This window comes from Taurulus bubalis (assembly GCF_910589615.1).
Source record: "Taurulus bubalis genome assembly, chromosome: 1".
NCBI classification, from domain to species: domain Eukaryota; kingdom Metazoa; phylum Chordata; class Actinopteri; order Perciformes; family Cottidae; genus Taurulus; species Taurulus bubalis.
In genome coordinates, this window is record NC_136589.1 from 48,202,312 (window position 1) to 48,217,460 (window position 15,149).

The 15,149-nt window shown below is 41.4% G+C and overlaps 1 protein-coding gene across 1 annotated transcript in view; it reads left to right on the plus strand.

Annotated features, from left to right (window-relative positions):
* The window catches only part of atp10d (ATPase phospholipid transporting 10D), a gene marked incomplete at both ends in the record, with an annotated part of 38,080 nt that overhangs the window by 323 nt on the left and 22,608 nt on the right, over positions 1 to 15,149 (plus strand). Inside the window, 2 exons of the mRNA XM_079214406.1 lie at positions 5,062 to 5,417; positions 5,840 to 6,034. Coding sequence (XP_079070532.1) covers positions 5,062 to 5,417; positions 5,840 to 6,034 — 551 coding nt within the window. The remainder of the gene's footprint in view (positions 1 to 5,061; positions 5,418 to 5,839; positions 6,035 to 15,149) is intronic.

The window sequence follows — 15,149 nt, forward strand, 5'->3', positions numbered from 1 at the left end:
GCGGCTCATAGCGGAAGTTTGCTCCTCTCGGTTCGGGGTAAGAACGAACCCTTTCTGCCCGGAAGACAACATTCTGCCATGAGTCCGGCTCTCTTTCAGGAAGAGAGGCGTGAATGGAGGTGTTCCTTTATGTCAATCACGGTAAACAATTAGCAAAAGGAGAACATTAAAGTGGGCGTGTTAGAACCACTTTCACTTCAGACGGTCGGGTGTCGATACCTAAGGTCAGGAGAGGTCATCGTGCACCATAGCGCTACAGAGATGATCATCACTCAGCTGTACCAGGGCTATATCCCTGGATAGCTCGGGTTAGCGGTCCAGTCTATGGGTTGTGATTGTGGGCTGGATACTCTCAGTTAGAAACACTGATGGACAATATGCCTGACAGCTGTGGTTTGAGTTGAGCCTGCGGTTAAAAGATTACATCCAATAGAACTGTAGTTGATCAAATCAAGCATCCAGTGATGTGGTTTGTGGAGGAATCATCATTACTGTATGGCTCCATCCCATGATTGGTAAACAGACAGAAAAGAAAGAAACATGCACTTTATTAATCCCCTTGGGGAAATTCTTCTCTGCATTTGGGGGGCGGCGGGCAGCCCTGTGGGGCGCCCAGGGGGCAGTTGGGGGTCGGTGTCTTGCTCAGGGACACTTTGACATGTGAGCTATGGGGGACTGGGGATCAAACCGGCTGCCTTGTGGTTGCGGGACGACCACTCATCCCCCTGAGCTCCAGCCGCCCTAACAACAGCCCTAGCTCACGGTCACGCATGGCTCAGGGGTGGAGCGGGTCGTCCTCTAGCCTAGTTCATGTCCATGTGTCCTTGGGCAAGAGAACTTCACCCCAAAGTTGCTCCTGAAGGCTGTTCCATCGGTGTGTGAATGATTAGTTAGTCCTGATGGGTAGAGGCACCTTGCACTTTGGCCCCTGTCATCAGTGTGTGAATGGGAATAATGACATGTAGTGTTACAGTGCTTTGAGTGGAGCTGTATAACTGCTATTACATTTAGCATTTGCTATGTAACGGTAGCTTCTTCATCCTAGCTCAGTAAGTTAGCTCATACTGGATATCCTCATTTCATCTCCTCCATCCACCAATCTACTATCACATCGTGTCACATTAAGAGAGACAGTCTGTAAAGCATTGCCAATATTGGAGCGTTGTGGACACTTTGCTGGTGGCTGAGAGACTGCGGACAGCGCCGGTGGAATCCTTCCTACAGGTCTCAGGAAGGACGCTGCAGGCATGACTTGAAGCTGTCAACCTTTAGACATGTGTGCTCGTGATGTTTTCAAGTAGTTGACCAAAAGTCATCATCAGCAGTGACCAAGCAACAACACTCCTATATCTAGGCTGTAGGCCTGTATGCTATTTTTCCTTTGATATCATGAAAGAAACAATAACTCTAAATGTGCTGTAGTTTCAGTGTCATTATGTAAGCCGTGTGGTTGGCAGCTCGGCATGTGACACAGCTCTGTGAGAGGCTCCATGTTGGCATTTGAGGAGGAGAACTTCTGACTTCATTGACAAAGACTAACACGCAACATCATTTTTCTTTTCACTTGTTACCCCATCCATGTACTTTACTGCACTTTGACTATTTATTCAACCCCTACATCTTCCTTTACATTGCCTGCATAAAGCTGTATAGTTTTAAATGAGACATGTAGAATATAGTGTTTTTGATGAAATATAACTATTTTAAACTTGGAAGCACACTCAGTTTGATGTCATAATACGTATGAATAGTACATTTGTATGTTATGTGATTTTTTTATTTTTTTTTAACAGAGCCTCTGTGTAGCTTCTCTTCATGGCAGGCTTTGATTTCTGTTGTATTTCGGTCATGCTGTTTGCAACAGTGCTGTCAACTGCTCGGAAAACCTAATAATAATAATAATAATAATAATAATAATAATAATAGTCCATTTCAAACAACAAAGAGAATAATAAAACCTGTTTAATTTGAGACTTTTGCACAAGGTTACTAAGTCAATTTATTGTCATTTTACAACAGAAATGCAGTTTGTTGTCCCGTTCTGCTACGTAAGAAATGAACTACTATGCCATGCTTTATCTGTATGTAATGTTAGTCTGCTCATTATAATGAAGCTTTGTAAAAAGAAAAAAGGAGCTTCCTCCCAGAATTACTGGAGGTTCCACAAAGGAAAGAGTGTGCAGTGCAGTGTGTGTGTGTGTGTGTGTGTGTGTGTGTGTGTGTGTGTGTGTGTGTGTGTGTGTGTGTGTGTGTGTGTGTGTGTGTGTGTGTGTGTGTGTGTGTGCACATCCTCAGTCAAAAGCATCTACAACCAGATGAACCTTCCTCCAACTCTTTCAATCTATTTTTAAAAACACCTAAAGAGACCGGCTCCCGGAGACCCAAATCAGTCTGCAGCAAATTCCAAGCCGCAGGAGCAGCAAACCTAAAATCCCCTTTTCCCATTTCGAGGCGGACGTTGGAGACAGATAACAAGAGTAGGCCTTGTGCATGTGTCACAGAGCGAAGACGGGAGCTATCAGCATTTTTCTGATAAATTAACTTGCACAGATAAGATGGAAGTACATTAAGAATTGCCTTATAAATAATGACATGCCAATGATTTAGCCTACGGATGGACAATGCAGGCCAACCAACCCTAGCATACAGGGAGCAATGGTGAGTAAGGGTCTTAAGATTTGTTATGAACCTCAGTGCTCCATGGTAGACAGTATCCACGGAGTGAAGACATTGAGAAGATGCTTGCATGTATAAAGCATCACCGTAATCAATCACAGACATAGTAGCAGCAACAAGTCTCTTTTTAGCATCAAAAGACTTATTTCTGAAATAGAAACCCAGCCTCACCTTCAACTTCTTCACAAGTTGCTGAATGTGAGGTTTAAAAGAGAGAGAATCATCCATTAAGAATCCCAAGTATGTATATGACGACACAGACTCAGCCACATTGCCCTGAAATGTAATTACAGCTGGAAGGTTCAGTGGCTTCTTCTTTGAGTTTGAAAACATCATCAGTTTTGTTTTGTCAGGATTCAAAATTAATTTCAACTCATACAAAGTGTGTTGAACAGTATCAAAGGCTTTTTGCAACTGACAGAGAGCCTGATGCGGTGTAGGAGCAGAGCAGTAGATTACAGTATCATCTGCATAAAAGTGAACATTTGCATTTGGCACATTTTGACCGATACTGTTTATATAAATTGTGAATACAAGTGGTCCTAGGACCAAACCCTGAGGCACACCCTTTATTACTTTAAGAGAGCTAGAGGTGATGCCTTCAGCCTGGACACACTGGGATCTGTTTGATTAATAATTGTCAAACCAACAGACAGTTTGTTCCGACAGTCCAATAGCAAGAAGTCCATGCTTCATTATGGCATGATCGACAGTGTCAAAAGCCTTGGACAAGTCAATAAAAAGGGCTGCACAGTGGTGCTTGTTGTCCAAAGATTCAATAAAACCGTTTACTACCTTTTAATGCTGCTGTGGTTGTACTATGTTTTTTTTCTAAAACCTGATTGATAATCAGATAAAATATCGTTTGAGATTAAAAACTCCTTAAGTTGCTCACTCACAAAGGATTCTAGTGTCTTAGCTAAAACAGACAGTTTGGAGATAGGCCTGTAATTGTTTAAAAGTGTGGGGTCTCCTCCTTTAACAGGGGAAGAACAAAGGCAGACTTCCATATAAGAGGAATTTCGTTTGAGACTAAGGAGAGATTAAAAAGATATGCTAAAGGGGGTGCGATAAAATCAGCAGCTAACTTTAAAAAATATGGTTCTAGGTTGTCCAGACCTGCCGGTTTTCCTGTGTATAAAAGTTTGAGGGCTTTGTGCACCTCAGTGACAGTAACAGGCTTAAGACTGAAGGACTGACTAACAGTTTCCTCAACACCAAAACAAGCAGGGGATTTCTCATGTAGATGGTTCAGTGTCAAACAGGGAACCCGAGGCAATGAAGTACTCATTAAAACAGTCAAGCATTATGGCTTTGTCAGATGTCATTTGAGTCATTGACAATGCAAGGGTCAATACCATTCCTATTTCCAGATAAAGATTTTATTGCTTCCAAAGTGTGTGTGTGTGTGTGTGTGTGTGTGTGTGTCCCCATGGTTTCAGCTTGGAGGTGTGTTTGCTACGTTCCCCAGCTTTATTAGCTTCTTTTAGTCAATTAAATAAACTCTCAATGTCATGAAAGGAAATGTTCTTCGACATATTCTCCAAACATACAACCATGCACCTTCTGAATCAAAGTTTCTCTCTGTCACCGAACAAAGGGTGGCTTAATTGCGATGTTAACTCATCATAAAACATACTTCATTCAAACTGGACAGAAAATAATTAAAACTGTCCTGGTTAGTCTTTATCTTTGGTCTGGTTAAAATCAACCCTTAATTCACTCTGAACATATGCTGTTTTCTTGACATCCCGCCCCAAACGTTTTAATCTTCAATAACTCAGTATTGTTTGGGTAAGATCAGAGTGATGGTAAATACATTTTGATGTATCTACCACCAAGTATTCTGTGTGTATCAAAGCCTGGTTCATCCTCTGTGCTATAGATGTCTATTGTCAAAACTCCATCAGTGAGTCACACTGCTGCACTGGGGGACATGTTCTTTCATTACCAACACATACCAATATCAACCACATACCAATATCAACCACATACCAATATCAACCACATACCAACACATACTGTAGTTTATTTGGACTCTATCTCAAACACCGTCCCGCTGCTCCAAATACTCAGTAGAACACCACATGTGGTTTAATCCACTGCTGAAAGTAATCCCGAAAACATCTACTTTTATTTTTTTTAAAGGCCTTTTAAAAATATTGATCCCCTAACAAGCATGGTATCAGATAACAAGCATGGTATCAGATAACAAGCATGGTATCAGATACTATTGAGCGTTCGGTCTCTCAACACATTGTTGGTGAATGTGTCTTTTCATGGGATTTTAATTTGAAATGCATAGAATAGCACCTGCTGATGCTTTAAACTTGCCTATAAGAACAAAGTAGAGAAAGAAAGGATTCTGAGATTCTCTCTTTGCAGGATGAGGACTTTGTGAAATCCAGTGTGGAGCACAGAAGAGGGGGGTCAGCTCCGCTAGAGTCTCTGCAGATGGAGCGCCTCCACTGGGTGCAACATCGTTGTCGGCAGCTACTGGCAGAAAGCTCCGGAAGAGGCTGGTACTCTGCCCCCGATGGCTTGCCCAGCAAAACCTCCCTAGACGGCCACAGCTCTCCAGAGACGGACCATGGGAAGCGGAGAACTGTGTTTGCTCGCCATGGGCCCCCCAAACAGGAGTCCGAAGCGGTCTTCAAAAGCTACAAGGGCAATGCCATCTGCACTACCAAGTACAGCTTGTTGACTTTCATCCCCATGAACCTGTTCCAGCAGTTCCACAGGTCAGATTTGTACTTCCTGGCTTTGTTGAACAGGGTGTGTATCGCAAAACAAGATCAGTGTGTCATCAATAAATCTGTGGGATTAACTAAGATGAACCATTCTTTTGATTCAAAACTACTTGATCAGTCTCTCACAGTGTGGATATTTCGTAATTTGGATTAACTAGCCCTTAATCACTTTTATTATAAAAGCTTACACGGCTATGTAGTGTTCTCCACACGGCTCAACAAGCTGAACATGGTTAACGTAAACAAAGTCTACTATAAAGCTTTGACTACTATGTACAGATATGTGTGTGTATATATGTATGTCTACATATGTGTATATACCAATGGAAATGATCGTAGCACTTGGTTGTACTTCCACAGCATCTGTTGTTTCTTTTTAGTTTCTACACCAACTTGCTTCCTTTCTTTTGTAGGGCTGCCAACCTCTACTTCCTGTTCCTGGTGTTACTGAACTGGGTGCCAGTTGTTGAAGCCTTTCAAAAGGAAATTACCATGATTCCTCTGCTGGTTGTACTCTCTGTTATTGCCATCAAAGATGCCCTGGAAGACTACAGACGCTACTTGTTCGACAGGAAGGTCAACAACAACGTGGTGCAAGTGTTCTGTGGGTGAGTGAACCTCTACCGGCCTTCAGATGATAAGCAATGTTCTCCTCTGGGCAATTGTGTTTCAAGCGGCACTTCCCAGAACCAGATCGGTCTGTTCCAATTGGGCATGCACTCTGAAAAGCAATGCCCATAACAGGCATAATTTGATTACTTCAAAATGTACACTACCGTTCAAAAGTTTGGGGTCACTTCGAAATTTTTCTAAGAAAAGCACTGTTTTTTTTCAATGAAGATGACATTAAATTAATCAGAAATACACTATACATTGTTAATGTGGTAAATGACTATTCTTGGTGGTTTTTAATGAAATATCTACATAGGTGTATAGAGGCCCATTTCCAGCAGCTATCACTCAGTGTTCTAATGGTACATTGTGTTTGCTCATCGCATAGATGACTAACGGATGATTAGAAAACCCTTGTGCAATTATGTTAGCACAACTTAAAACAGTTCTGCTGGTGAGAGAAGCTATAAAACTGGCCTTCCTTTGAGCTAGTTGAGTATCTGGAGCATCACATTGTGGGTCCATTATACTCTCAAAATGGCCAGAAAAAGAGAACTTTCATGTGAAACTCTCCAGGCTGTTCTTGTTCTTAGAGATAAAGGCTATTCCATGAAATTGGGAAGAAACTGAACATTTGTCTGGGTGACCCCACACTTTTGAACGGTAGTGTACATTCAATTGCAGAGAATCTTCAGAATTATTGGAACGCCATATCCTTTAGTATTTTTGTGACGTTTACTTTAATTTGCATGTTTGAGTGTTATGCCATGAAGCTAACGACCGTTGGTTGATTATTGTCGTTTTTAGAGGGGAAAAGCATGTAGCACTATCGTCAAGATGGTCAATGTTGGAGGGCAGTCCTCTGTTATACTGAGTCATGATATTCAATTCAATGTAGATGGAATCGCTCAATTTAATTCAATACGCCAGAACAAGGTTGAGGGTGTGTTGCAGTGGGTTTCTGTCCACTCATAATTAGATAAATGCAGTACTGAGGCTATCATTATCAATGTCTATGTAAACATTAAAATCACTGACAATAAGTTATCTATTTTATTGACTAAACTTGTTAAAAATTCAGCCAGGAAATACAGACCTGCGGCGTGATACACCATAACAAGAAGGTTGGGTGTCAAAGACGAAGAAAAATGTTTTCAAATGAATTAGGTTTAGGGTTGATTAATAGGCTTGACTCCAGGGTAGTGAAGAAGAGTTAGGTTGTAACGTTAGTATATCCGGCATCCAGCAGCAAAAGTGAACTGCAGTCAATTGGCCATTAAGCAGCAGCTTAAAGAGGAGCTCCAGCAGCTCAAGAGAGACAACGAGGCATTGCAATCTGACGTTAGAGGAAGTGTAGAGGCAGGAAAACCGTGTCCTCTGACTGTCTTTCCCCTTGATTTGTCTTGACTGTGTTTTTAGTAACCCAACTCTAACCAGGTGGGGGATAGAAGTTGCTAAGAGTGAGTGTTAACGTCCTGTTTTTTTACGCCCACCGTCCACCCGAACCTTGCCCCTATGACATCTGTGTGGTACAAGAAAGTAACCCTTTCCTCCATTGAGCATGCCCAATGTTGTAGTGGAAACCTCAGCATAACTGTTCTGTGTGTTTACTTCAGAATCTGCAGTATTATTGCATCAACAAGAAGATTTATCAAACCATGCTGTTCATTTTCACTACTGGATATATCAATCGGACTACTGCTCAGATCTGGAAGGATTGGCTGGAAACCAATGACCGCACCTTTTCTTCTCCCCTATCAGCTGTACAACTTGTACCTTGAGTTTGTTTATGGCCTAAGTGGCTTCTAGAGGAGTGGTGGTGAATTCCAGCACCAAGGTAGTAACGATGCATTTATCCCTCCTATTCCCACGTTGCCTGTCATGTCCATGTCTTTACTCTGGAGGGACAGGGGAGCATATTCCACATTGGAGACATAGACCGGCAGGGGATAATCCACGGGAACAGTGGTCTCATGTATAGCTTGGATTGTCCGTTCCGTCTTCACTCTTCCAAGGAGCGCCTCCGGAAGATGAGGACGGTAGTACCTTCCTGCACGGAGAATGAGGAACTGAGTCAACTCGTGAAGTTGTACAAAAGCAACAAGATCCGGACCACAAAGTATTCTCTCTTCTCCTTCCTGCCCAAGAATCTGTTTGAGCAGCTCCATCGCTTTGGCAATATCTACTTCATCTTCCTTGCTGCTCTGAACTTTGTTCCTGTGGTGGAGGCCTTCCAGCCAGAGATTGCTTTGGCTCCTATCACACTGGTGCTGTCCGTGACGGCTGCCAAAAATATCTGGGAAGACTTCCGCAGGTTCAAATTGGATCGTTCTATCAACAGGCGTCTGTGCCGCATTTACAGCAGGTAAGTTAAATGTTGTGTCAACAACCAGCATCTAACCTATCTTCTTCTTGTGGGACCGTCTATTCGCCTTCACGTTGTCCAAGGGCAGTTGTGAGTCAGTTGTGTGCGTCTTATTTTCCATATTGTGAAAATGTATGTCTAAAAATACAAATGAGGCATTATATTATAATTTTTTTGCAAATTGCGAACAGAAATCTGAACCTTGGATAAAGCCAAGTAAAAAATAGTTTGTTGCATTTTGTTGACACATTAGAGCCAAAGGGTTTTACAGAGGGAATTTGGAGATCACTTTGTATCACTCTATGACTTTGTAAACGGCGATTTAAAAAATTAATCGGGCTCTGAAAAATATATGGACAAATCCCTCTGTAAAGAAACTTGTATGAGAAAGAAATGATTTTGATAAAGCGGCCATTTAAAAATATTGATTGTATGTGAATAGGGTAAGAAAATGAATTCAAGGATACCACCATGAAACTCTCAGTTAATAAAGATAAGTCATCTGAAATGTTATGCAAATGCCATGGGGAATTTATGAGAAATCTACAGACACAAATAGAGAAGGTTTAGTAGAATTATCACCTAAAATGTGTATTTTGGATGTTTTCTTTCCAGTAGTCTGAAAGAAGATGTGTAATGGAAGGAAAATAACCCCAAATCTCATAGTTTCCCAGTGTAACGGACCCCAGCCGGACGATGGTAAAAGCGTACTGATGATTCCAGAATCAGCCTTTTTGATGAACATAAATTTATTAATTTCTCCTTTTTCAATCCATCTCCCGAAATCAACGTAAGCGCTTTGGAACACATGTAACAAAAAATTAGCTCTTACGAGTGTGAACATTTTAGCTAACATTAGCATCTTATTACATACATTCAACCACACATTTACAGGTTAACTAAAACAAAGTCACAAAACGTATGATCAAAACCCAATAAAACACAAAGTACCTTGTTCCCATTCCATTCCCATACCTACCATTTGCTAGGTGCTTGGCCATTCCTACAATGTATTTTGTACTTCAGAGAACACCGTTACCTTCAGTATGCACATCATCCAACGATGCTTCTAATGCGAAGTCAGGTTACTAAATGTACATATACTTCCGGTCTCGCCGGAAGGGCTTTAAAAGAAAAGGACCCAGTGAAAAATACTTTCACATTCCTTTATGTTGCTAAACCGTATGTGTTCAAAGGTGGTCAAAACGCCAAAATAGGCAAGAGGTTACTCGCTCTGTTTTCATATCATCGTCACTATCTTTTGAACAAATGTATTATGCGGCATACACTGTTTAGGCTACAGTCACACAATTACGTATTTGCTTAAAACTAAAACGATCTCCGTCCTGTGGTGGAGAATTACATTACCTTTTTTTTCAATTTGTAATTTTTTTTATTATTGTAAAAATAAAAAGACGATACATAACATCAAGTAAGATGTAAGTAAAAGTATTCATACCCCTTGAACATTTTGTCACATTACACGCAACAAACATAAATATATTTTGTTGGAATTTCATGTGAAAGACTAACACAAAGAAAATTATACATGATTTTAAATTTTTTTCACAAATAAAAAACAGAAAAGTGCAGTGTGCAAAATGATTCAGCCCCTTTTCTCTGAGTGCAACCAATTGCCTTCAGAAGTTGCCTGATGACTGCTGAATGATTGAATGTTGACCAAATGACTAAATAGAGTCCACCTGTGTGTAAACTAATCTCAGTACAAATACAGCTGTTCTGTGACGCCTCAGAGGTTTGTGAAGAGAATACTGGGGAACAAACAGGACCATGAAGTCCAAGGAACACACCAGACAGGTCAGAGATAAAGTTGTGGAGAAGTTTAAAGCAGGGTTAGGCTACAAAAAGACTTCCCAAGCTTTGAACATGTCACGGAGAACTGTTCAATCCATTATCCGGAAATGGAAAGAGTACGGCACAACTGCAAACCGACCAAGACACGGCCGTCCACCTAAACTCACAGCCGAACAAGGAGAGCACTGACAGAGATGCAGCCAAGAGGCCCATGTGACTCTGGACCAACTGCAGAGATCCACAGCTCAGGTGGGGGATCTGTCCACAAAACAACTATTGGGCTCCACTCCACAAATCTGGCCTTTATAAGAAGAAAGCCATTGTTAAAAGAAAACCATAAGAAGTCCCGTTTGCAGTTTGCCAGAAACCATGTGGGGGACACAGCAAACATGTGGAAGAAGCTGCTCTGGTCAGATGAGACCAAAATTGAACTGTTTGGCCTAAATGCAAAACGTTATGTGTGGCGGAAACCTAACACTGCACATCACCCTGAACACACCATCCCACTGTCAGACATGGTGGTGGTAGCATGATGCTCTGGGTGCTTCTCTTCAGCAGGGACAGGGGAGTTGGTCAGAGTTGATGGGACGATGGATGGAGCCAAACACAGGGCAATCTGGGAAGAAAACCTGTTGGAGTCTGCAAAAGACTTGGGACTGGGGCGGAGGGTCACCTTCCAGCAGGACAACGACCCTAAACATAAAGCCAGGGCTCCAATGGAATGGTTTAAAACAAACATATTCATGTGTTAGAACGGCCCAGTCAAAGTCCAGACCTAAATCCCATCCAGAATCTGTGGCAAGATCTGAAACCGCCGTTCACAAACTCTCCATCTAATCTGACTGACCTTGAGCCGTTTTGCAAAGAAGAAAGGGCAAAAATCTCAGTCTGTAGATGTGCAAAGCTGGTAGAGACAAACCCCAAAAGACTTGCAGCTGGAATTGCAGCAAAAGGCGGTTCCACAAAGTATTGACTCAGGGGGGCTGAATAATTTTGCACACTGCACTTTTCAGTTTTTTATTTGTGAAAAAAATTTAAAAACATGTATAATTTTCTTTGTACTTCACAATTGTGTGACACTTTGTGTTGGTCTTTCACATAAAATTCCAATAAAACATATTTATGTTTGTGGCGTGGAATGTGACAAAATGTGGAAACGTTCAAGGGGTATGAATACTTTTGCAAGCCATGTGAACGTAGCTATCCAGACTATTTTGAGTGCATTGTGGACAGATGTCTGATGTGAATCCCATTTAAAAAATAAATAAATAAAAGTATTCTATATTGTATTAGTTGTAAATTTGCATTTTTGGTCATGAAGTAAATGTTATTGCAGATTTGGGTCCAGAAGTCAGGAGTGATGGATAAATCTAATTCCCATTTTCTTGACGGTATGGATAGTGTTTGGTCAGACTGTGATATTATCCTACAAATTTTTGAGATTTTTTTTTTTAAGCAAGTGATATTAATTAATAGTGAAGTTATGGGAGGTAATTCTAGATTTGTGGCCTTAATGTTACATTTGGATTGAATGGATGATTTGAGTTGCAGATATTCCAGAAAGTGATTGATCCCGATGCCACACTTCTGAACCAAATGGGGGAATGAAACCAGGGTATTGTTATTGAAGATGTGTTTCTAATGAGTGATGCCTTTAGCGGATCATGTGTGTAGATATAGAGGTTTATTGTGGCTGAGAAAGTCAGGATTGTTCCATTATAGGTGTAAAATTTGAAGGCACAAAGGTGATGTTTGTGATTTTGTGGAATTTCCACCAGGCTGTCAGAGTCTCTGCTATTGTTAGTGTTTTGAAGCAAGGATGGCGTTTGATTGATTGGCTGAGAAATGGGAGGTCTGAAATCTGAATGTCCTTACAAAATGTCTGTTCTATATCTAACCATGTGTAATCTGATTGGTTGGGGTGAATCCATTTAAGAATATATTGAAGTTGATTTGCTAGTGAGTAGTGGAAAAAATGCGGGGCTTCAAGTCCTCCTTGTGTTTTTGGTTTTTGTATCCATTGGTGATGACAGTGGCTGTAGGTGCAGTGTACAGAATCTTAACCCAGTTAATAAATGACTCCCCAAAGCCAAATCTTAAGGTGCTGGTGAGAAATGTCCAGTTCACTTTGTCGAAGGATTTTGCATCTAAGGAGTCTACGATGGTTTTGGCTTGTTGTAATGATGAGTAATTCATTAAATTAAACAGTCTGCGTGTGTTAGTGGAAGAGAGTCTACCTTTGATAAAGCCGGTTTGATCTGGATGAATTATGGATGGAGTGACTTGTTCTAATCTGTGAGCTAGTGCCTTAGTGATGATTGTAATACATTGAGTGAAATGGGGCGGTAACTAGATGGATGAGTTGGGTCTTTGTTTGGTTTGAGGAGGAGTGATATACATGCTGTATTCATGTTGTTAAAGAGTGGAGCTATAATGAACCAAAAGTGTTTGTAGAACTCATCAGGGAAGCCATCAGGTCCTGGTGCTTTGTTATTGGGCATAAGCTTGAGGGCAGCAAAAAGTGCTTCCTGTGTTAATGGTGAGTCAAGTATGTTATTTTGTTCTTTGTTAATTTGTGGTAGATCAATGCTGTTGAGAAATAAGTTAATTTCTTCTTTATTTGCATTCTTTTCAGATGAATATAGATTGGCATAAAAACTTCTGAAGATTTGATTGATGTCCTCAGGTGAATTTGTGGGTTTCCCCGTTGAGTCCTTAATTGTTTTTCTTTCTTTTTTTGTAAACGGAGAATGAGATGATTATTCCTCTTAAAACTGCTTTCCCCGTTTCCCATAGAAGAGTCGATGATGACTCTGGGGAATCATTTATTTCTAGGAAGGACGCCCACTCTTTTTGAATGAGTCAAACTGAGGGTCTTTGTTAATGTTAATGTATCTGTGTTTGTTTGGGAATGTGGATCTTTCAGCTTAATTTGAGGAGTGCCTAATAAGTGCATTAACAGTCCAAATAAATAAACGCAAACATTTTGCACAACATTATATCAATACACTATATTTAGATTGCAATTACAACGTTTATCTTGGATGACGTAACCTCACATTGTACAGTAATTCTCCTGCCCTACCTGGAAAGGGTGTTTGACTGAGTGTAATAATTAACCATGTGTCTATAATACCTGTCAACAAAGGGGTGTGAATGTATTGTTCTCTGTGCAACAGACTCCCTCTTGGTAAATACCACGAGGAGTTATCACCTTCAGTAGACTTTGTGTTTCAGAATCAGAATTGTTTATTTGCCAAGTACGCTGAACATGCAAGGAATTAATTTGACTCGGTGAAGTTGCATAACAATAAACTTAGAATACAAATATAATAAAAACAATAAACATAGTACAATAATAAATAAATAGGGTAAATAACAAATGGATAACAGTACTTTAAAACAAGTAAGTGTATTTATATATATTCAAATAAAAGTGGAAAGTGTATTTTAATAAGAAAAGAAAATATGGGTGTTTGAAATAGTCCTGGGGATGTGGGAGTCGGAGTCAGTGGGGGTCCTGGTCTTTGTTGATGAACCCGACTGCAGCTGGACAGAAACTGTTAGTGGCGTGAGGTCTTGGTCCTGAGGGACCGCAGCCTCCTGCCAGAGGGAAGGGACTCCAGGTTGTGTCCAGGGGGAGAAGGGGTCGGCTACAATCTTACCTGCCCGCTTCAGGGTGCTGGAGGCGAACGAGTCATGGAGTCATGGAGGGACGGCAGATTGCAGCCAATCACCCTCTCAGCTGAGCGGATGATGCGCTGCAGTCTGCTTGTCCTTGACAGTGGCTGCGGTGTGCCAGACGATGATGGAGGAGCAGAGGATGGACTCAATGGTGGAGGAGCAGAGGATGGACTCAATGGTGGAGGAGCAGAGGATGGACTCAATGGTGGAGGAACAGAGGATGGACTCAATGGTGGAGGAGCAGAGGATGGACTCAATGGTGGAGGAGCAGAGGATGGACTCAATGGTGGAGGAGCAGAGGATGAACTCAATGGTGGAGGAGCAGAGGATGGACTCAATGGTGGAGGAGCAGAGGATGGACTCAATGGTGGAGGAGCAGAGGATGGACTCAATGCTAGAGGAGCAGAGGATGGACTCAATGGTGGCAGTGTAGAAGTGCACCATCATTGTCTTTGGCAGGTGCCTCAGGAAGAACATCCTCTGCTGGGCCCATTTGAGTCCCCATTATATTTGCGTCATCTATACTCCCATGTGCGCCGTGTTTGGAAAATAGAATGTCCTTTACCATTGCTGTGCTAACGACATGACGACAGGCTGCTGAACACGGAGAGGAGAGGCTGTAATAAGGCTGTGAATAGCTTAATATTTATATATATAATCACAGTACATATAGTGGGGCCTCATTCTTACCAATATTGGTAACACTTGTTGAAACTTGAAAAATTGTTGAATGAATAGATTCCATTGTTTTCCAATATTTTAAGAATAAATTCACTAAGACATTCAACTTGTGTATTTTTCAGAGGGTTAAGTTGACAAATGCTGCACAACCAAAGCATATGCTGCTATATAGGCTCACTGACCTCTCCTGGTTGTGGAACAACCTTTACTCCCTGTGTTATACTGTTATTGACTGATGCTGTTAACCAGACCCCAGCCGGTTGGGGACAGAAGAAAAAACACAGCTGAGTGCATCACTGGACCCCAGCCTCTACACTACTCAGTGTCTGTGGGGAAGACAGTGGTCCACTTTTATTGTTTTGGGGGGTGTTTGGCCATCAGCTAACAGCTAGCGGAACAACACACTGCATTTCCCCTGCTCTGCTCTGTGGCCAGAAACACATTATACAAACACATATTTGCCAAAAAATAGACTTGAAGCCTAAATAAATGCTCCAAATGACAGCCATGCCATGGAGCTGATATGCGTGCCTGCACAGAGCCGGTGAAGACATCTGCTTAGATCA